At 40.5% G+C, this 24,017-nt stretch overlaps 2 protein-coding genes and 1 long non-coding RNA gene across 3 annotated transcripts in view; 2 read left to right on the top strand and 1 right to left on the bottom strand.

Moving 5' to 3' along the window:
• The window catches only part of LOC138403101 (uncharacterized), a 110,415-nt gene that overhangs the window by 54,591 nt on the left and 31,807 nt on the right, over window positions 1-24,017 (top strand). The gene's annotated exons all lie outside the window — the stretch shown is intronic.
• On the bottom strand, window positions 708-20,186 carry Nmd3 (60S ribosomal export protein NMD3). The gene is made up of 19 exons (XM_034974166.2): window positions 19,953-20,186; window positions 19,574-19,708; window positions 17,976-18,126; window positions 17,039-17,282; window positions 16,174-16,467; window positions 15,962-16,071; window positions 15,425-15,582; window positions 14,277-14,450; window positions 13,707-13,891; window positions 10,940-10,990; window positions 10,224-10,357; window positions 8,187-8,348; window positions 6,913-7,077; window positions 5,946-6,317; window positions 4,957-5,132; window positions 4,322-4,516; window positions 3,184-3,351; window positions 2,133-2,307; window positions 708-1,055 (listed from the first exon to the last, which is right to left on the bottom strand). The coding sequence occupies exons 1-19, from the start codon at window positions 20,000-20,002 to the stop codon at window positions 723-725; spliced, it is 3,432 nt and encodes a 1,143-aa protein (XP_034830057.2). The 5' UTR covers window positions 20,003-20,186; the 3' UTR covers window positions 708-722.
• Window positions 20,419-22,243, top strand: LOC117987275 (ATP synthase subunit beta, mitochondrial). The gene has a single exon (XM_034974235.2). It carries the CDS (start codon window positions 20,537-20,539, stop codon window positions 22,082-22,084), a length of 1,548 nt encoding a protein of 515 aa, XP_034830126.1. The 5' UTR covers window positions 20,419-20,536; the 3' UTR covers window positions 22,085-22,243.

Here is a 24,017-nt window from a genome sequence, read left to right as displayed (position 1 = left end):
CTAATTTAATTATCTTATAAAAAAAATATGTTTATCTGTCTTTCTGTTCGTTCGGTGCCCCTGAACTTTGGTACTTGCACGGTTTCTACTGTATTCAGTACATAAAATATATCGTTCCCTCCACGATTGCAATTTCGACCTGTTGCGTAAGTACTATAAGTTAGTTATCTGTAATTATTATTATAATACTAATTATTATCTGTTTGTTCCCTATCTACAATAACGGATTTGTTACCGTAAGTGATGGATATGGAGGGGTGCTGCTGGTCCCTTTTGGATGCATCCGAGGCCCCGAGGAGAAGAGTAGTATTCGGGCCGGTGCACCCCGGTAACACAGCTAATAATCTCTCTTCGGGGATATTGTTGGCTGTGGCTAATGACCAGGCAGGGGGAGAGGTTTCTCCGCGTGCCCCTCTGACTAGCAGAGGGCACAGTCAAGGGCACAGTGGACGAAGCGAAGCTATGCGGGCGACGTGCGCGGGACCGTCACCTGCCGCCTTGGCGGGAGCTCCGGGCCGTCGCCGTTTGTCTGCAGTTGTCGCCCGTTGGGTCCCCGCGTCGGGTCCCCTCGGACGTGCGGTGGGGGGGACAAATTACAGATAGGATTATTTCAATATGATTATAGATTTTATATTGAAAAAAACCGGTCAAATTCGTCTCTTCAAATTTATTTTGCGATAGAAAAACCAACCCATAATACATACGTGAAATTACATATTTTGCTATGAAATGAGTAATCGACGCAGTTCGTCACATTTTTCTCTTTCCCACAACACAGTTACAAGTGTACGGCAAATCGTGTCAATTTTGCATTCGTCGTCGCATTGAGGCCATCGAGTATCACTCAGTTTTGAGAAGAACGCCGCATACATTTGTAACAAGTGTGGCTTGTCAGTCACCATGCCTTTGACCAATGCGTCCATAGATTTAGGGGATAAGTCCGAAAGGCCGAAAGTGTTTTTCATGTCGTGAAGCTGGAACCAATGTGGACGTCTGTGCGGACTGAGGTTCGCTTCCGTGAGATTGTAAATAAAGTTCGCAATGTTGAGTGGTTTCTGTAAGTAATATAACTCAATCAATGTTATAGCCACCAAATGGTCGTATCAGCTACTAGCTTATTCCCGCGCTTTCGTCCGCGTGGACTACACAAATTTCAAACCCCTATTTTACCCCCTTAGGGGTTGTATTTTCAAAAATGCTTTCTTAGCGGGTACCTACTCATTACAAAGAACACACCCTCCAAACTTCGCGTCTCTAAGACCAGCGGTATAGGCTGTGCGTCATGATATACGTCAGTCAGTCAGGACTTTGAATTTTATATTAATTACGTAATATTATCTACGTCATAATAGCTATCTGCATGCTAAATTTCAGCCCGATCCGTCCAGTAGTTTGAGCTGTGCGTTGATAGATCAGTCAGTCAGTCACCTTTTCCTTTTATATGTCAGCTATAAACTCAAAACTAGGCTGATGACCATTTCATTAAAAACTGGCAATCAATTTAATGACCATTTTGAGGCACCAACCAATCACAAACGAAACTATGTTTTCTAAGTGAATTTCGAATGTTTTTGAAAACCTTTTTAATGGAATAAAAAAATATCACTTGCTTTAACAGCGTAGAGACATCGCGAGGAAACCTGCATGCCTTAGAGTTCTCCATAATGTTCCACAGTTTGGCCAGCGTGGTAGACTAAGGTCAAACCCCTTTTCATTGTGAGAGAAGACCCGTGCTCAGTACCCGTGAGCCGGCGATAGGTTGATCATGATGATGATGTCAGAGAGAACTGCCACTCAGTACACTCATTCAAATACAGAGTGAACCTATCATTACAATAGAGTATTTATATATTATATGTATTTATATTTTTCATATATTATTATTGTATATAAGTTGATTTGGGTATTTATTATAAGATATTTATGTAGTTTATTAGATTCTAGTAGCGTAGACCTATTCCACTTCATGATACGCCTTACTCACAACCTTGAATGGGAAGCTGGAAGAAATATCTGTTTAGAGATAAGCATTTCCAATGTAACTTAATTTATTATTACTTTGTAACTACAATTTTGGTACATGAAAAATAAAAATAAATAAAATAAATGATAGAGTAAAAAGTGCGACTTACAAATGTGGCGGGGTCGATGGTGGCTATCTTGTAATTGAGATTGTAGTTGGTGTAGGCGGTTGCGCTGCCCGCGCCCCACGCCACGCTGGCGGGCGCGCCGTCCGTACTGTAGAATATCTTAAACTCGTCCGAGTGAGTGTGCCCGTTGAACTCGCCAGCGATGGTTCCAGAGAATCTGAGTAGATACATCCATGAATGGGCCCGTACGCTTAGTATAAGATTTTACGCCTCACCAACGTTGCTAGAATTCAAGATTGGAAACACAATAACGTCAAAGTAAAATGGACCTGAAGCACCTTGAATTGAAGTCAAAAATTCAATGTCACTGATTTTAATTTCGCAACGTTTCCGCTTGGAGCGTTTGCTGTAGATGTGTAGACAAACTTGAGCTTTAAACCAAGGTAGTTAAGATCCAGTTTACTATAACGCGGAAGTGTTTCGACACTCGAATACTATCAACGTTGGTGAGACATAAAATCTTATACTAAGCGTACTGGCCATTAATTTAAGTTTTAAGAGGTTTAGGCAGTGGTCCGACCGCCGGCAAGAAAACGACTAACTATCGGCGATTTTCTCTCTCAAGAAACGCACAATAAATGTACATTCCGTGTAAGCGAAAGAGATGCATATGCCAAAAGATGCTCTCTGACTGTTCACACTGCCGGCGACGACTCGCTTTACTAGTTTTGTCGCTTGTCGACGAGCTTTCAAAAAATAAACTCGCTCACCGATATTCATTCAGCGATGCTCGCTCGCTGTTGTGTTGTAAACATGTGTAAATTTAAAAAGCAAAATGAGTTAGCTAAATCATTAGAAACCGCGAGCGCTCTTAGGTTGAGATCTATAGAGCGCACTTTGACACAAAGATTTATGTGAGATATAGCTCTGTCTCGTTTTAACTCTGTCATAAGTCTAAGTCAGAATGCGCTCTATAGATCCTTAGATTCGCTAAAGGCATCACGACCACATATTGTAATCAGAATTTTTCAAGAGATATTTATTGTTCTAAAAGCCTCAGAAATGACTCGTGTGCAACTTCATAGATACATACCTGTTAACTATTCTATTGTACTCGCGTGTCCACGTGTGTGTAAGGTCAACTGCAGGGGGCATATGGGCGAGTATGTGAACCTTTTCACCGGCTAATTCTGCTTTATACAATTCTTCGACCAGCCAATCCAAATGCTGCTTGGCATCTAAGGGATCATAGACAGCCCACCTACAACAAAATTTCAGTAAAATTAGGTATCAAATCAATGCAAACCATCAGCCTGTATGCGTCCTTATGTGATGCCACTTAAAGATGCATCCACACCTACGCTGTGCACACAACAAGCATCGAACACATATGAACGCGTCACGGTCTCTGTGGGTACGTGAATGTCGCGAAAGCGTATATTATCATGTCTGTGTTCCCAAAAACTGAATCTGAACTTGTTGTGCACGCCGTGACTTGTACAACACGTACGCGAACCGCTCGCAAACTACTCGTGGACACTCACGCATTGTTTTTATCAGGCGCGTTGTGTGCACGGTTCGTGCGCGTGTGCAGGTGTGGATGTGCCTTAAGGTCGGTAACTATGCCTTTTTAGAAAACTATAAAGGAAACACCGCGTCAAACATAATTGGGTATCAAGTAGATCCATATTTTCCTTTTAGAGAAAGAGAAGAAGAGAAGAAAATAAGAGGTAGGTAAGTAACAAGTAGACTAAATCTGCAGTTCGTATAGTCTACATCATCATCAACCGATAGACGTCCCCGGCTGGGCATAGGTCTCTTGTAGGGACTTCCTTACACCACGGTCTTGACTCTTGCGCCGCCTAAATCCAGCAGCTCCCTGCGACTCGCCTGATCACTGATGTCATCCGTCCACCTAGTGGAGGTCTTCCAATGCTGCGCTTTTCGATGCGGGGTCGCCATTCGAGCACGTTTATCAGGTTTTCGAACTATGTGCCTTGACCAATGCCACATCAGCTTCACCACCCGCTGAGCTATGTCGGTTACTCTGGTTCTCCCATATCTCCTTATTTCTTTTTGGAATTTGAAATTTTTGTGCTTGAAGACTAAAGTCTTCGAACAGTGCGTGTTGCCAGTGATAACATATGGATCCGAGACATGGCCGCTAACTATGGGCCTCATAAGAAAGCTCAGAGTCACTCGGCGATCAAATCAGAATGTTAAATACATACCAATTGAATTTGTACGCGACGTTAGTATTAACTGAGATGGTTCGCAGGCCAGGCCGGATTAGCATCGAGAATGCTCCTAATTTACGTAAAGAGGACTTCGCTTCCTCGGTCAAGTAAAAGTCCCATTTTCTGGCCAAGCTTTCATAAAGCCAGGTTGTGTTGAGTTTGTCCCCTTTGACGGTTGTTGGTGCAAATCTGCGAAAATATCCAATTATTTTAGCTTTCTTCTTATGAATCTTCATATTTTGTAATTTGTCGATATTTTTGAAATAACATCCAAATATACAAAAGGAAAAGCTGACTGACTGAGTGACTAATCTACCAATGCACAGTTCAAACTACTGGACAGATTCGGCCGAAATTTTGTATGCAGATCTAAGAAATGATTTTTGAAAATTCAACTTCTAAGGGGGTAAATATTATGCTAGTTAAATAGGTACCTACTTAAGCATATTTTAATTTTTTATAATTTTCGGGCTATTTTAGAAAATTTCAATGGTATGAAAGAGTTTCCTGTGAAAACTGGTACAGTAGTGGAGAGAAGGATAAATTGATATTTTTAATATAGACGCGGTGTAAGTTTTAATTTTTTTTAAACATTTAAGAATTCATAAAAGTATTATGAAAAATCTTACTGATTGGTAGGTTGAGATTCATGGTTGCCGATTGTAGGTATGATTGGTACATTATCCCCAAACTCTCTTCGCATGGTGTCAATTATATAAGCGTTTACTTCGTTTATCAAATCATAAGTCGTCTCCCACACGTGGTGGTCGATGCTGTCTCCCATGTAGTAAACCAGATCTACATTCTGAAAAAAAATAAGCTTTTTTGACAAAATGACAAAATAGAAAATAGGATTCCAGAAGTCCCACTGCTTTTGGGTCATTAGGCTCTTACTGTTGACAAAAATTGATCCTATAGGGTTTATAAAATATTCTTTACAGAAGTCACGTGGCACAATAGTTGGCAAATTGGGCGGTTACCATTGCGGGTTTAAGATAAAAAGTCCCGCAAATTGCTATAGCGCTGGTACCATGTCTCATTAACATCGAAATGACATCAGCCGAAATTATATATTTTTAAATATACCATCAGCTCGAAACTTCAGTCTAGTGCTGACGTCACTAAATGGCGGCCACGTGCATTAGCAATTTACGGGCCTTAAGCATCGAACACACACCGCCGCGCCTCACTTTTTTTTTGTTCGATGACAAGTTAGTTAGCCATTGACCACAATTCTCACAATATGATAACTGATGATGTTGTCTAAGATGGAAGGGGGTAAGCCTGGAAAGGATATGGTACTTTTTATTAAGTTTCTTTCGGTCGAGATGTCCCCCAAGTCATTCATCGGTACCCTTATTATAAATGCAAAAGTGTGTTTGTTTGTTCGTTTGTCCTTCAATCACGTCGCAACGGTACAACGTTTTGACGTGATTTTTTGCATGGGTATAGGTAAAGACCTGGAGACCTTTTATCCCGGAAAATCAAAGAGTTCCCACTAAAAACCTAATTCGCGGGCATCAGCCAGTCTCCTATATATTTAACAGATTGTAATGACAAGTAATGCACAATTTATATTAACCGAGAAAATAAAGAAATTTCTCATCTCCATACTGACCCGATGTGTAGAAGAAATTCTCTTAATAACATCGTCGAACGCCCAAACTGGCGTGTCGCAGTTCCTGTAGTCACCCCAGAACCCTGCCGGAGATGTATCTCTTTTCTCTCTTGCTGTTCTCTTCCTATACTTAATATGCTCTACAATATCCAAATCGAGCATGTCGTCTCCACTTTCTTTCATAGCATAATCTTTAGTGATGAATTCTTCGGTATCGGAATCGTCGTATGAAGGTTGCGTACGTGATACTTGTCCTTTCCTGCAGCATGTTGGTTCGTTACAATCTGCCACTCCGTTTGGCTCGTAGAGTGGATCTATGTGGGCATCTGTTATGAGGGCTATTGTAAGCGGACTAAATTTTGATGGAGGAACCTTTAAAGAAGTCAAAAAATCATCATGTTGAATGACTATATGACAATGAGAGCTGGACAGAAGCTAAAGTCTCAAAATATCTCTACCTGTATTCCTCATCAAAAAATAAAAGTTCATGAATACTTCTTAGTAGGTATTGAAAATTTACCTATGTAAGTACAGTAGGTACGCGACCGAAAGTAATGTCCATCGGCCTTTAGAGTGACATTTCGGCTTTGTAGAGCGTTGTCTCTATCACTCTTACCTATATGACGTTTTGTCGGTCTCAACTTCAGTGACAGCTACAAATCTGCTATCTCGTTCTAAAGGTACGATGTACATTACTTTCGGCCGCGTACTGTATCTTCTTCTATTTTCAACCATACAATTGTTGATTTAGCTAGAAACCATGCATTTTATTACTTATCATACGTATTAGTAACCTATAGGTACTTATAATGGAAATCACTCACGATGGTTTAAAGGCTGAAACAACCATTTTAGCATTTAAACTTAAGTTTCAGTGAATTAACGAGAGTTTAGCTATACTTATTTATAGCTTAAAACTTTTTACTCATTCAAACGTACTAAAATAATGAGCCTGTTCAAAACTCACTTTAAATCCTGCAATGTTAGGAGGCTCCGGTAAATTGACTGTCCAGTTAAACCTGGCATCATGAATCACACAGTAGTTAGGGTCGTCGTTTTTCTGTAACACTAGCGCACAGAACGTCCTCGCTGCGGCTTCGGGCGTCGTTTTAACGATGTGTGTAAATATTGGCTGGAAATAAATAACTTGTAGAAGATTAACTTCTTCGAAATTATTAATAGGTATAGTACGCGACAGGTTAAAATGGCAATCGAGGCGGGAACGCCCCGCACACCTGCACAGTCTCCGCGCTAACTCGGTGCTGGTAACGTGCGGGTGTGCTGGGCGTCCCCCCGCCTCATACCTCGATTGCCATCTCAATCTGTCGCGGACTACAGGTAGGTACATAAGAGCGGTGATAGCCGTCGGCCTCCGAATTGGGGAAGTCGAGGGTTCTATCTCGGGCATGCACCTCTAACTTCAATTTCGAAACTATGTGCGTTTTAAGCAATTTAATTATCACCTGCTTTAAAGGTGAACGAAAACATCGTGAGGAAACCTGCATGCCTGGAGGGTGAGATCTACCTATAGAGCGCAGTCTGACTTAGCTTGGAATTATACCAGAGTTAAAATGAGACAGCTATATCTCTCAAATAAATCTGTCTCGTTTTAACTTTATCTTAAGTCTGAGCAAAGTCAAATTACGCTCTATAGATCTCAGCCTGAGAGTTCTCCATAATGTTCTCAATGTGTGAAGTCTGCCAATTGGCCAGCGTATGTATATGGCCAAAGCCGTAATTGTAAGTAGGTAGAGTCACATTTCTTAAGATATTGGTTTTCATAGTGCGTAAGGCCGGCCATACACGGACTGCTCGAGCAGTTAGCCAGTGATCAACATACACGGACCCCTCTTGCAGTCTTGCAGCTTGAAGCAGCCATCGAGCAGTTAGCTTAACTGCTCGATGGCAGCTTCAAGCAATTTCAATGCGGAATGGAATGAGGAGCGCGGGCGGAGGTGACTGCGCGAGAGCGGTCGACAGCTCGAGCAGTCAGTGTATGCCTGGCGACTGCTTGACCGCCCAACCGCCCGAAGCAGTTGCAACTACTTGAGCGGTTTGTGTATATACGTACGTAGAAGTCTGTAGTTCAATACGCAGTCGCAGCTTGAAGCAGTCCATCCTGACTGCTTCAAGCTGTCCGTGTATGGCTGGTCTATGTATACATACTTACATTTTACGTCATAGGTACTATATTCACTTGAGGGAATAAAAAATATCAATAGAATGGTTGGTGATACTAACAACATTCAATTCGAGAATACCGCGGCAAGAGTCAGGCCTCAAGATCTCCATGGAAGTGCATATTGTCTCTGCGGAAGTGATGATAGTCTCTTCCGTTGCCCCGTCCCGCACCATATCGAAGAAGGCTGCCAGGCCACTTCGGCATATTAAGCAAGTGAGACTCTGGAAATTTAACAAATTAAAAAAAAACGGTCAACCGGACTCGCACAGGCATGGTTCCGTAACATCGTTAATCGTACAAGAAATAATACTTTTTTCGTACCACTTGCTCAAAAAGTGACATTCTATGCCACAAAAAGCGAAAATAACAATAGTTATTTTTAATCTGTTAAAAACAGGGAAAGAAAATTGTACTGAATTTCATTCATCCTCTAGGGGGAGAATGTGATTTAAATTTGGAATACTTACCGAAATTTATACTGAACTACATCTGTGTTTACACCATTGAGTTTGTATATAAAGCATTATACATCTTTTTGAAAAAGGATTACGCATTTATTATGCAGTTATGATTATTAAATAAAATTACGAAAACCGACGAGGCCGTATGAGCTTGATGCCTTTGCTTTTCCGACAAAAAAATATTAGTCTAGGAATTTGCCGCGTTTTTGTTTTCTTCAAATACATAAACGTTAAGTTTATTTTAATTTATTTTTATAAATAAGTTAATGTTCTATAAATACGTTTAATAAATGCTTATCTCATATTATTATTGTCTTAATTTTTTTGCAAATGGTACGAAAAGTAGAGTATTTTCCTCGGTGATAAAGCTGTCTTAGTCTTGGGTGAACTTAAATCCCTCGCTACACTCAGGACTCGTCTTAAATCCCTCGCTTCGCTCGCGATTTAAGTTTTTAACACCCTCGCTACGCTCGGGAGTAAACCTCGAGATTTAAATCGTCACCCGCGACAGAAGACACTGTTTTATCCCCTTGGTTAATAATCTACTATTAATTTTCATGGTGGCCATTTTCTATCGTATGTTTTTATAGATGCAATAGAAATACATATTCCGTGATTTCAACTCTATTTATTACGGTTAACGATATACAGCCCACTGACAGACAGACCGATGAACGGACAGACGGACGGGCAGTCAGACAGTGGAGGCTTAGTAATAGGGTCCCGTTGGCTTGGCACCCTTCGGGTCAGAATCCATAAAAAGTAATGAGTGCGTCGAGATTTCATGCTTGCTTTGCCCCGCGACTCCATATCAGATGATACCTTTTTATCTTTAAGGGGCTTTCATAGCAGTGGACTACATAAATTTCAAAGCCCCATTTAACCAACTTAGGGGTGGAATTTCGAAAAATCCTTTCTTAGTGGGTTTCACGTCTTGTAATTTCACGTCTCTAAGATCAGCGGTATAGGCTGTGCGTTGATATAATATGTCAGTCAATCATTTTATATTATAGATGATAGATAGTACATAGATACCTTAAAATAGTGATTTCCGTATCTTGCCCTTTACATGTTCCGACGCTCTTTTACCCTTGAATTTAAGTCCCTTATCTACGACCGATAACACAACTTATGCAACAATAATGATTTTAACAAGTTAGATAAATCCGTCTTCGGTATTATTGATCGAAGATAAAAGATCACTGGCAGGTACCTTACTCGTTACCTATACTTGCAAAATGCAAATCCAAACAACACTAAAAAAAATGTATTAATACCTACTTTATAAAATGGACACTAAAGGCAGATCAACACTTGCGCACTGTTAGGTCCAATGTTAGGTGTCCGATGCTCATAGAAACAAAGACCAAGTTAGATAGACACCCCGTTTATTGCCCACACTTTACACTGTTACAGTGGGTTACAGCACTCGCGCGCGGAATCCTAGTGAGGGGTTTATTCGAGCCAAGGTCGCCCGCACCGGGTTAGCGCGGGGGCTGTGCGGGTGTGCGGGGCGTTCCCTCCCTGATTGCAATCTCGACCTGTCGCGGACCATACTTGCCAAACATGATTCTTAGTCAACGGGAAGTTTTTACATGAAGCGAGCTGTATATAGCTAGAATAAGTGGCACTTACTTCTCTCCTTTCGTTTCGGCTCCGTATCGCATTGGAGGCAGACCTGTAGATTTGGAACACATCTTGAAGGTTCCTTAAGTCATCTTGTGTTCCCTCATTTCTGGTAACCCTCAGGAATAGTTTATGTAACTCTTCTATAAAGAAAACGAAAAATACAAGTATTTATCGTCACTTTAACGTTCGATTATTAAAATGATTAAACTTTTAAGCGATAACTACAATATATATATTTAGCCAACTATTTAAGACTATTAGCTTGCCCCCGCCTGTCATTCATATTTTATAAAATCCATACTTAATATTATAAATGCGAAAGTGTGTCTGTCTGCTAGCTTTTCATGGCCCAACAGTTCAACCGATTTTGATGAAATTTCTTACAGAGTTAGCTTACATCCCGAGGAAGGACATAGGCTACTTTTAACCCGGAAAATTAAAGAGTTCAAACTTTATTTATAAAAAAAAAACCAAATCCCCGCGGATGAAGTCGCGGGCATCATCTAGTCAGTATTATAAACGCGAAAGTGTGTTTGCTCGTTGGTTTACTTTATTGATTTGTTCTTCAATCACGTCGCAACGGAGCAACGGATTAACGTGATTTTTGGCATGGGTATAGTTAAAGACCTGGAGAGTGACATATGCTACTTTTTATGTCGGAAAATTAAAGAGTTCCCACGGGATTTTTAAAAAGCCAGTATAATAATAAATATCTCACTTACCTGAGGATAACAAATGCGTTGCTACACTCGAGCCCAATATCAACAAGGCGACTAAAACCACTTTCATATTCACTTTTCAACTAACTACTTAAGTACCTATCTAATACATGAAATTATGATCCTACTGTATCAGACCTTTCAGTCACTTCATGTTTTTAAAACATAAGTGCACTTGAGAACTAGTTAAAAAAGTATAAAATAACTAATATTTTCATGTAAATCGGCGTATGAAGCCTAGGGAGTGGATGAATTTCTATAAATTAACTGATTTAAAAAAGTCTGTACAGTAAGTAAATCTACTTGAAATTAATGTTATTTTAATTTGTATTCTAAAGTCATATGAAGTCTAAACGATACCCACCTACTGAGACATGTTAGCAGATAAATTGTGATTTTAAAAACCTATTATTTTATCTACGCCGATAATTCCATGTTCAATCATCGTGTCTTAAAAACAAGTATATAATAGACAAAGTTACATTACATAGATATTTGAATTCGTAGATAACACCATATTTTTAGTACCTATTTCCAAGAGAATGCTAATATTATAATTCAAGGTTTCATTTTTTAAATGTTACTGCCGCGCCGCGCTACAAAATCAAATTGTAATAATAATTGTTGAATACATGACTAGGGACAAAATAGTAATATAATATGTATAGTTCGTGACAGGTCTTATCTGGACAATAAAATGTAGACTGAATTGCGCAAACTATCGGACGTAACCTTGAGCGCTCAGACGTCCGATAGATGTCGCGCAAGCTGCGTCCCAAAGGACTGTGCAAACCTACCTGCCGCGGTTTAGTGTTGCTATCTTTCCAGATCGGACGTGTCCGTATTAGCGGCTATTACAGACACGTCCGATAGTTTGTTTTCGCCTTGAGAATTGGCGGAACTACGCGTCAACCAGGCAGTGTCGCGACAACACGAGCGACGTCTTGCCAGTCCCGTAAGGCAATTTCGTAAAACCTGCATCAATCATTATTACAATCTCAATTGTTGTGATTGGCTGAATTTGTGTTATTCTTGTTGCAACAATGCATTGTTCCCAATAGTGAGCGAGCGTCAACCAATCAGAGGTGATTGCGATCGTGACATTGTAGCGGTCATTCTACCGCAATCGCGCAACAAATAATGTTTCTACAACACATTGGAGCGAAATTACGCGCTCGTTTTTCCACTCGCAAAATTTCGCTACACTCTATCCGTGGAAAGAAGTTAGTATAGCGCTCTCTCTGTTACGTAATCCCTGTCTCGCACTTGGCCGGTTTTGAAAACATGTTTGTGATTGGTTGGTGGATCAAAATGGTTAACGCCCACTGAGATTTTTGTCTCTATCATTAGTATGGGATTACGTAACAGAGACAGCGCTATACGAACTTCTTTCCACAGATAGAGTATAGGTGTTCCCTTCCTAAAACAGTCCCTGTGTGAAACGGATCAAAAGAGAATTTTCTCAAAATTGTAAATTATGATTCGGTACAAGCTATACTTTTATAACAAGCTAGACAATAATAATTACTCTTTTCTGGAATCTAAATACCAAACTAGATGTGGCAAATCAAATAAATAAAACTATCGTAGTAAGACCAAAGCATGTATTACAAAATACAATATGATAATGTAACATTTTAACTTAGGATCTAATGGAATCAATCCATATATTATATGTATAAGGACAACAGTTTAGATCAGGAGTGTTGCGGATATTCGCATCCGCATCCGAAAATACGGAACATCCGCATTAATTCAGAAATTCGCATCAATTAATGCGGTTTTTTTTGCGGATGCGGATTCATTTTTGCAGCAAGTAACGACCTGCAAAGAAAGTGGTCGGGGCAGAGTGGCGCGTGCCTCACGCGTGTTTGTAGATATATCTTCGTTCATTAAATGGGTAATCAAAAATTGTACAATGGTATGCAACAGGGTTGTTACGGATATTCGCATCCGGAAATGCGGAACGTCCGCATCAGCGGATGTCTGAATATTAACATCCGCAACAACCCTAGTTTAGACGATCACAACCTCCAACTGTCCGTGGTCTACCAATGGTCCGTGCAAACACATCACATTTCTACATCCTGTATGTCCCTTTATGGGGTTCCGTGTTCCCAAAGAAAAAAGGGAATCCTATAAGGATTTTAAATAATTCTAAATACATATCAAAAATTGCGGACCGGCAGGAATCGAACCCGCGTCTCCTGGGATCGCGCTCGACGCTCTAACTATTAAGCTACGGCACGCTTGCTGCCAGTGACGGTGATATGTATGTTCACTCAGTACTGAAGCGACTGTTAATACCATTTTAGTAGCGCCACTTTGCAGCTATCGAAATATATAGCTATAGGATCAAAGATTCCTTATTTGCGGATTGATCATCTGTCTTGTCTGTCAATTTGGGGGAATCAAAACCTAAAGGGTACTTCCCGATGACCTATATTCATGAAAGGCAGGTAGCAATGTTTATGAAATTGCTTTATCTCCAGCCTGGACAGTAATGTACTATAATTTGTAGTTTTCAAAGAAAATTGTTCAGAAAGTGTCCAATTGGCCCCGTTAGTAGACGTAGGTAGGTAAAAAGTGTAATGTGTTTGCACGGGTCATTAGGTTGGTGTCATATATGAAAACCTACATCATTTGCTTACCTTTTTGTAACAAAAGACAAGTGGGTACATTAAAAACGATTATTGCTGAACTGTTATGTTTGCTACTTAGCTCAATAACGTGTTCTTATAATTGGTTAACAATGCATGTAGCAGTCGTCACACTTCCGTCATCTCCTCGTCATCTATGTTGAGGTCGTCCAGCATCTCGGCGAGCGTGATGCGCGGCAGGCCGGGGTCGATCTCGTCCGTGTCCACGGGGACTTTGCTCCCGTCCCTGAATATATTCACGTTTTGCCTCAGTGTCGGGTCTTCCTCCAAGTCATCCAGGAATTCGTTGTAGTCACTACAAAGATAAGATTTATTAGTAAAAAAAAATTATCTGAAAACTACAGTGGAGCTAGGAGATTTATGGGTAAAGATTCTCCTCTATTAGTGTATCAGATATGTCGTAGATAATCGCTAGTATTCTCATGGATGACGGATACAACTCGGATGACTTAAGTGCATACAATTTTTATGAATATTTTGTTGATAATTTTTATAGTGTTTACACCTACACATCAAGGAAAACTCAGAAAATGTAGGTTAAAATCCTGCCGGTCCGCAATTTTTGCTATGTATTTAAAATTATTTGTACGAATAAGTTTTGAAGCGGCATATTTGCGCCGCGCCTCTGCCTTACGCCTTTTCTGTATAAATTGCGCCTTAGGACAGAAAGAGGAACTCACTCGTCGGTAGTGGAAGTGGGCTGCTCGTGCATGTGCCGCAGCTTCCAGGCGCGCGCGCGTCGCCGCGCCGCGCGCTCCCCGTAGTGCTTCTTGACGAGGTACACGTCGGGGATGGAGTCGCGGCTCAACTTGTCCAAGTTCACGTCGTTCACGTTCGACTCGCCCAAGTTATATCTAAAATAAGTTACTACCTTAAAATTATAAATGCGAGTGTTTGTTGGTTGGTTCGTTGGTTTATTGATTTGTCCTTCAACCACGTAGCAATACATCGACGTGATTTTTGTATAGTCATAGGTATAACGCGTAAAATTTAACTCCTCACGCACGCCATTTTAACTTTTTGGTGTCACATTTCATGTTAAAAGTCCTTATTTTAAAGGTGAACCGTACTTTTGACATGACAGTTGACCTATAGAGTTAAAACGGCACGTGAGGAGTCCTTTTGTACGGACTATAAAGACCGGACAGTGACATTAGACTACTTTTTATCCCAGAAAACCAAAGAGTTCCCACGGACTTTTAAAAACGAAATCCACGCGAACGAAGCCGCCGGTATCACCAAGTTACATAAGATAATTAAGGCTATGATAGAGAGAGCTTGGAGTTTCTCATAATCAAATGAGGAGATCTGTAAGAGAACCAGACCACATAGCTCAACTCGTTGCGAAGCTGAAGTGACAATGAGCGGTGCACATAGTTCGAAAATCCAATAGACATTGGGGTCCCGAGAATGACGACTTCGCACCGCAAAGCGCAGCGTTGGCAAACACCTCACTAGCTCGACATTCCGCCATCAAACGAGTCTCAGGGATCCACAGGATTCATATGACTTCTGTTCCTAGATTAAGCAGACCAAACGACCTAACATAGTGTCGCCAGGTTTATATGCTTACTAGAGACTGCGCCTTGATCCGGGAATAACTTCTGTTCCTGAGCTAATAAGTAGACCAAACGAGCATCTTACCCTGACACAATGTCGCCAGGTTTCAGTGTATGCCTCAAGTGTGTCCTAGTATGCACGGGACTGACGTCTAGCCCGATCTCGCTCGCTTTGACCACCTACACATACGTGCTTACTAGATACTGCGTCTTGATCCGGGAATGACTTCTGTTCCTGAGCTAATAAGTAGACCAAATAACCATCTTACCCTAACACAGTGTCGCCAGGTTTCAGTATATGCCCCAAGTGCGTCCTAGTATGCACGGGACTGATGTCTAGCCCGAGCTCGCTCGCTTTGACCACCCACACATCTGCTAACACGTGCTTACTAGATACCGCGCCTTGACCCGGGAATGACTTCTTTTCCTGGACAATACGATAAAATTAATAATTTGAAATGTGGAAATACATAAAAATTTCACAAATGTTATAGGTAGGTATGCATAAATTAAGTCAGTATATAGATTACTAGTTCGACATGGTTGCAATGCCTCTTTTGTTTGAAAGACTCGCGTATAACCTATTGCACATTTATTACAAGTGCCGACAGCAAATGTACAATTTCAAGTCAAATGGAAGAACGTAACACAAACGAGCATACCAGACAGACAGAAAAACATTAATTGTTATGTATAAAATTGTAAATAAGCGAAGCGAGGTCTTCAACTGTACTTGGGCGAGTTTGCATTTTCTATGAAAATGAAATTGTAACAAAACAAAATGCAAATTTTTGAATCATACGTACATGCTCTTTCAAAATATCAATGTCCATAACAACATACTCCACTAACTGCTTTGGATTACAGATTGCACTGAATGGATATCTCCAATATTGAGTAGAGGACACATCACAGACTGAAAAAAATTAACCATTAAAAAAGTTACCTTCTACTAGATACTTTTTAACTAGAAATATACTAGCTACTTTTTAAATAAAAAATCCATTTATTTACATACCTTGTCCAGTATACGCGTCAATTAAATGTATAGTACTGGTTACTCTCTGTACTAAGCATATTGGTGATATGGAGCCTAAAATTTGCGTCAACTTCTTAGGCAAGCATACAACACTGTCCTTGGATAATGGTACAATTTCCACACTAAATGTGAACTTATAGTTGTAAACATTACTGTGTATGTCATGGGATATCAGTTTCTTGGAATGTTGGCACTTTATAGGCAGAACTGATTGTATAAAGTTGACCATTTTCTGTGCGTGGTTTTCTGTTGTATAGAAAAAGTCTAATCCATCTGTAAACATAACAAAATTATTAATTAATTTATACTACACTAGATAATGTCCGTGATTTCATCCACATGTTTCATCATCCGGTTTTTAAAAATCCTGTGGGAACTCTTTGATTTCTCGGGATAAAAAATAACCTATGTCCTTCCCCGGGATGCAAGCGATCTCTGTTCCAAATTTCATCAAAATCGGTTAAATTAGTATGGATGATGCCCGCCACTTCATACACGTGGATTATAGAGAGAGAGCCAGTGCATGCCAGACCTTCGTCATTTTATAAAAACTGAAAGTTTCTCTGCATATTGTCCCCAATACAGGGAGGAACGATCAGCGACTATGAAGTCTGGATCATGGTGGCTTTGGGAGACAACAGATAATAAAGGTGTAAAAACATTACGTCAAAGTACAGTGCGACAAGGCTATCTTGGTGCGTGGCGAAAATCGGAACTAACGATGCCGTCAAGTGTCCCCTTTGTTCTTGTTTGAATATTCTAAGCCTTTGTTCTTCAACAGCGCCCCCCTGTCAATGTCATTCAAGTGCCAAGAGAGCCTTGTCGCACTGTATAAACCACTTACCATGGTTAGGTTTAATGCCGAGTGTATTGGCGTGCGCCTTGTGCTTCAGGATCAGTTGCTCCAAATAGTAGAAGGTCTTCCTGTTCTTGGCCCTCTGCCGCACCTGCACCAGCGCGCGCCAGTAGTCCTGCGCCTCGGAGCGGTGGCACGCGTCGCACATCTGGTGCTGGACCACGTACTCCACGATGAAGGTCTGCTGCAGCACCGCTCCGCCCATCACCTCGCCTTGCACTGTCAGTTTCACCTGGCGACAAAAAACATAGTTATTAGTCTTGTGAACCAAGCGTCAATTTTACATTCGTCATCATCATCATCATCATGATCAACCCATCGCCGGCTCACTATAGAGCACGGGTCTCCTCTCAGAATGAGAAGGGTTTTGGCCTTAGTTTACCATGCTGGCCATGTGCGGATTGGCAGACTTCACATACCTTCGAGAACATTATGGATAACTCTCAGGCAGGTTTCCTCACGATGTTTTCCTTCACCGTTAAAGCAAGTGATATTTAATTACTTAAAATGCACATAACTCCGAAAAGTTAGAGGTGCGTGCCCGGGATCGAACCTCCGACCTCCGATTAGAAGACGGACTTCCTAACCACTAGGCTATCACAGCCATTTTACACTGTTAATTATTAATTCTAATAAGGTACCCACGACACAGGACTACCTAGTCTGGGTACCATCAGACAATGTTATAATTGACAAAATTGCACTTTTGGTAATTTGTTTTCATTTTCATTTATGGAGGCTGATTTTCTTGTACACAATTTCTAAATTAAACTAAATTAACAGGTCCAAATCTAGTGCTATCCTTTTCCACAAGCAACACTATGAAAGGGATAGCAATAGATTTAGACATGTCATTTTAGTTTAGTTTAGTGATTGTGTACAATGGAATTAGCATGACTATACAGTTAAACAATAAAATTCTTACTTTAATTCTCTTAGAATGTGGCTCAGTCCAGGCAAACCCAGCGTCTACTAACTTCACTCTATTCAAGCCTTTGAGCCTTTTGAGGCAAAGCGCTAGCAGCTCTCGTGATTCTAAAGCACATACCAACCACTCTGCTGGAGGCTGCAAGTACCTGAAATAAGTTTAATGGTCATCGAGTTTGTATTTCCTTCTGCAACTAATAAAAACAATAACCCTTTAATTATACACCAGCAATTTACAGATCAGGTTGTCCTCTTTGGACATATGCCTCTCCAAAGAGGACAACCTGATCTGTAAATTGCTGGTGTTACCAATTTTTTAGAATAAATTATGTAGGATAGGATAATTAAATAATAGGAAATAAGAAATTAATAATATGGTTAGTTAGTAATATAAGATGTATAACTATTGTATTAGAGAATAAAGGCTATTTTATTTTATTTTATTTATTTATTTTATTTATTAATTATACACCTGGCTAACTTCATTGAGAACTGTGTAATGATGGTAATACTATATCTATTTAAAGTACATGAAGTTGAATAGGTATAGTGCCTACTAGTCAAATCAGCAATGTTTCATCAAACGTCACAATGCTTGCTTATTATGGGAGCTTGTATGAAATATATAGATGTGACACCCTAAAAATTTTACATACTTTTTTAGATAGCATGGATATGACTCGCTCCAGAATACGCAGGACTGCAATTTTTTATACGTGCAACCCTTTTATACATGGCACAATATTATGTAAATTGAATCATTGAAAAGAGCAAACACCAAGTTTCTTGCTGGTTCTTTTCAATAAGAAAGGCATTCTGAAGCAATGGTAGATGCATTTGATGATTCAAAAGTAACTAGGTACTTGTAAAAGTTTATTTTAATAAAAAATACTGTTCAATTCGAGCCTCAATAGCTCAACCGGTATAGGAGTGGACTGAAAACCGAAAGGTCGACGGTTCAAACCCCGCCCGTTGCACTATTGTCGTACCTACTCCTAGCACAAGCTTGACGCTTAATTGGAGAGGAAAGGGGAATATTAGTCATTTAAAAAATGGCTAATAATCTTTTTAAAAAAAAAAAAAAAAAAAAAAAAAAAAAAAAAAAAAAAAAAAAAAAAAAAAAAAAAAAAAAAAAAAATTCTATTTAGTGAGAGATTTTCTGTTGGCAGCAAGATTCATCCCTAGCCTTAATTTATTATAGAACTAGCGACCCGCCCCAGCTTTGCACGGGGTGGAATGTAGATTACTAATGTTGTCACTGTGGTTATTTTGTTATATTATTTCAAAACAATAAGACAGCATTTTCGATAAAAGCTCTCAGTCAGCTTGATTTCTTCTGAAATCTTGAACAATTATTGTCATTTTTCAACAAATACAACAATACAAAGCACAAAACAATATTAAACTCTACCTATAAACCTTCCTCTTGAATCACTTTATCTATTGGTGAAAACCGCATTAAAATCCGTTGCATAGTTTAAAAGATTTACGCGTTCATATATACAGACATAGCGGGGAGCAACTTCATTTTATACTATGTAGAGATAAAATATGAAGAGAAGAAAATATTGCACAGAAAGAATTTGAAATATATACCTTTCACATCCTCTGCAGAAAAATAAAGTGGCTTGTTTTGGAATACCATCCGTAATATCCACATTGGCCCTCAAGCATGCAACACACATATTAGATGGATTTGGCTCAATAGGAACAGCACATTGGCAGCACAGTCTGAAAAATAGAAAAAAGTAGTAGTATTTAGCAAATATTGTTAATTCATTGATTTATTCAATATGCATTCTGTGAAATTTACAACTCTCTAACTGTTACGGTCCACGAGATACAGCCCCCTGACAGACAAACGGACGGAGTCATAGTAATAGGGTCCAGTTGAGGCCCTTCGGGTACCTACGGTACCCTAAAAACAGTTGTTACTATTGAGGAGCTGGCTAACCTAAAACTATGGTTTACTTACATTCGTGCGCTGTTGGGTGTCATATCAGTTTCAGGTGGCATATATTCCATGTTTATAAACTAGGTATAGACCTGTTTTAAATAGAAGTTCAGATAAGTACAGATATTTCGAAATCTTATTTAATTATTGAATTCAACATGTGAAAAATTGGGACAAATTGCTATTTGCTATTCACTCTGTAGTCTGTGTTCACTGCTATTCACTATCATGTAAAAAGTACTCTGTGTCACTATCTTTTTTTACACGTTTTTTATGCCAGCCAAAGAGTCAAGTCACAAGAGAAGAGAAATCTTGAAAAGAATCACAAAGGTTGCACCCCTATGGTGTATAGGTAATCACTACGTTTTAGAGAATCAAGCTTGAATGGCTTGAATCAAGAGATGCCAGCTACCAAAGACTCTGTGGATATTCCAAATTCCATAGAGTAGTAGAGTAGTACAAATGTGGTACGAATTTCCGATCACCGACCGACAGCAACTCCAACTTCATTTCTTTCATTACGTAAACTTCCGACAAGTATTGAATTTTTTAAAAGAAGAATTTATTCATTACTGTACATTCCTACGAATACTTGAGGAACGAAGATGTTTTCTACCGTTGGTAGAGCTAGTTTATTGGTCACGAGAACGGTAGTTAATAACTCCTTGGCTGAGAAGACACCGTTAGTTGCTGGAGCCCTAGTGAACAAACGTGATTATGCAGCTAAAGCCGCAGCAGGAAAGGGATCTGGTAAGGTAGTGGCAGTCATCGGTGCTGTCGTGGATGTTCAATTTGACGATAATCTTCCACCTATCCTAAATGCCCTGGAAGTTCAAAACCGGTCCCCTAGGCTCGTCCTCGAGGTTGCGCAGCACTTGGGTGAAAACACCGTACGTACCATTGCCATGGACGGTACCGAAGGTCTCGTCCGTGGCCAACCGGTTCTCGACTCTGGCTCCCCTATCCGGATTCCCGTCGGCGCTGAAACTCTCGGCCGCATCATCAACGTGATCGGAGAGCCCATCGACGAGCGCGGCCCTATCCCCACAGACAAAACTGCCGCGATCCACGCCGAAGCGCCAGAGTTCGTGGACATGTCTGTGCAGCAAGAGATTCTGGTCACGGGCATCAAGGTCGTCGACCTCCTCGCCCCCTACGCCAAGGGCGGTAAGATCGGTCTGTTCGGTGGCGCTGGCGTCGGCAAGACCGTGCTCATCATGGAGCTCATCAACAACGTCGCCAAGGCTCACGGCGGTTACTCCGTGTTCGCCGGCGTCGGCGAGCGCACGCGCGAGGGCAATGACTTGTACCACGAGATGATCGAGTCCGGCGTCATCTCCCTGAAGGACAAGACCTCCAAGGTGGCTCTGGTGTATGGGCAGATGAATGAGCCGCCCGGCGCGCGCGCCCGCGTCGCGCTCACCGGCTTGACCGTGGCGGAGTACTTCCGCGACCAGGAGGGCCAGGACGTGCTACTGTTCATCGACAACATCTTCCGCTTCACACAGGCAGGCTCGGAGGTGTCTGCCTTGCTGGGGCGCATCCCCTCCGCCGTGGGCTACCAGCCCACACTGGCCACAGACATGGGTACCATGCAGGAGCGCATCACCACCACCAAGAAGGGCTCCATCACTTCCGTGCAGGCCATCTACGTGCCGGCCGACGACTTGACCGACCCTGCGCCCGCCACCACTTTTGCTCACTTGGATGCCACAACGGTGCTGTCCCGAGCCATCGCCGAGCTGGGCATCTACCCTGCGGTAGACCCGCTCGACTCAACCTCGCGTATCATGGACCCCAACATCATCGGCGCCGAGCACTACAACGTGGCCCGCGGCGTGCAGAAGATTCTGCAGGACTACAAGTCCCTGCAGGACATCATTGCCATCCTAGGTATGGATGAGTTGTCAGAGGAGGACAAGCTGACCGTGGCACGCGCGCGCAAGATCCAGAGGTTCCTCTCCCAGCCCTTCCAGGTCGCTGAGGTATTCACTGGCCATGCTGGAAAACTTGTTCCACTGGAGGAAACCATCAAGGGCTTCTCTAAAATCCTGCAGGGTGAATACGATCACTTACCAGAAATTGCATTCTACATGGTTGGACCCATTGAAGAAGTGGTAGCTAAGGCTGAAACTCTAGCCAAGAGTACGTAAATGTAAAAACGTGAACTGATATTAGCTCAAAAGTCATGTAACCTAAAACAGTTATTTATACTATTGTAATGTAGGATTAACAATCTGTAGTGAAAGAAGTATTATGTAAAACAACATAATAATTTTCAGTGCAATACCAATAAAGTGAATGTAAATCTTTTTTCTGATATTATTTCAAATAATGGAACCCTCTTGTAACATCAATGATATAATAGAGTAAGTAGTACTTATTTATTGAACTTAAAACTTAGCTACAGGATCTAAAGCTGTCTGTCCACTGGAGCGGAGCAGAGCTGTGCTAAGCAATAGAATGAATTGCATAAAACTCTCGTTCTGCTTCAGTGGACAAGGATTTGCAAACTAGTTGAAAGAATGCGAGCAGATAAGCGAATATTTCGCGTAGAACTAAACGAATTGCCCACTGCCAGTAGATATTAATTTGAGCTACTGGCGGCGGGAAATTGTCGTCGTCGTACCTAGCTCGTCAACCAGTGGACAGGCAGCCTAAATAAGAATATGGGCAATGCATCATGACCATTTATTCTTAATTTCTTATGTAATGTTATATAACTACTGCTAATTTTATAACCATCAATCATTCCATCAATACTGCAGAGTGCTGCTTCACCTTTAATAACCTAATAATGCAGTATGCCTTATATTTTCTGGGATCCTGTATACCCAAAATTAGCAATATGCAAATCAGAAGTGAAATGGAAGTGAATAAAATCTATGAATAAATTATTACACTGGTCGCCATTGATGTGCAATTAGCTTTTACCTGTTGAAGAGTTCTGTCCTCCATCTCCGAAACCATCAAATTTTCATGGAACCAGTGATATGTACATGTTACAGAACCTATTGGACAGTATCTAGTCTTTTTAGAGAAGAATGAATTGTCAAAATCGAGATTTATTCAAAAATAGTATCACAATATGGTACCTGCTACGTGCAGCGATATGCAGTGCTGCTCTCCCACTGCTAAACAAGTAGGAAAAGCAATCAAGACACGTCACCACCATACACACTAACATAATAACATAAGCAACTAAGGATTTTAAAAGCTATTGTACCTTTAAATATCAAACTTAAAGCAAAAACAAATGAAAATCTTATATTTAAATTTTGCAAGGTTATTAATATTCATGACAAGGTCCAATTTACACTTCTGAAGGAACAATTTTTTAATTTAGACATCCAAAATGCAGTCCAAAACAAAATGCAGACGCGCAGTTACGCAAAACAAATTAATAACCGTACCTTCAAAAAACAAATACGGTGAGCGCACCAGTGCATACATGATCCCTCGTCTAATAAATACTTTAGAAAATAAATTTAGAAATGAACTAACTAGATTTAATTTAAAATATAAGCTAAAATCCTATTATATTAACAAATTGTAATGATCCCCATTTTTGTATGAAATGTAATGTAATAAGTTTCTATAAACAATTTATATTGTTTATAGAAACACTATATTATTATTATATATTAAGTAGACGGAATGACACACTTTTTAAACCTTCGTGGTTTTTTGCTGTCTAAATTGGATTTGTTAAACATTCTCTATGTTGGTAATAAAAAAAAATTAACTATATAACTATACTATACTATATACCTATATAACTATACTATTAACACTAAAGCATCCTCAGGTGATACAGATCTTACAATGCACATTGGAGTTGTGTGCTGGTAGTAGTGATGCATTTAGCTTGCTTTTCCTGAATGTTCAGCAGTAGGAGGGGCAAAAGACAGCTGCAGCAATCTTTTCCCCGTCCATTGTAGAGGTGAGATACACCATTGAACCTCACAAGTTTGTACTATAGTGAATGATCATTTTCAAAGGTTTAATGGGAATTTTGATGCATCACCTAAGGGGTAACTTATACACCAAGTCATGCTCCTGCGCGGCAAAATCCTCTTGGGCCTG

Source organism: Maniola hyperantus, chromosome 12 (genome assembly GCF_902806685.2).
Source record: "Maniola hyperantus chromosome 12, iAphHyp1.2, whole genome shotgun sequence".
NCBI lineage: Eukaryota > Metazoa > Arthropoda > Insecta > Lepidoptera > Nymphalidae > Maniola > Maniola hyperantus.
Note: the sequence above shows the minus strand (reverse complement) of the source record. Positions and strands in the feature narration are given on the sequence as shown.

Excerpts from the sequence above, each read along its gene's own strand:
- LOC117987275 (XM_034974235.2), top strand. The coding sequence starts at position 20,537 with ATGTTTTCTACCGTTGGTAGAGCTAGTTTATTGGTCACGAGAACGGTA.
- Nmd3 (XM_034974166.2), bottom strand. The coding sequence starts at position 20,002 with ATGGAATATATGCCACCTGAAACTGATATGACACCCAACAGCGCACGA. Across the intron at positions 17,283-17,975 it reads CACATTCTAAGAGAATTAAA|GTGAAACTGACAGTGCAAGG; the intron begins GTAAGAATTTTA and ends TTTTGTCGCCAG. Across the intron at positions 6,318-6,912 it reads CTAACATTGCAGGATTTAAA|GTTCCTCCATCAAAATTTAG; the intron begins GTGAGTTTTGAA and ends ACTTCTTTAAAG.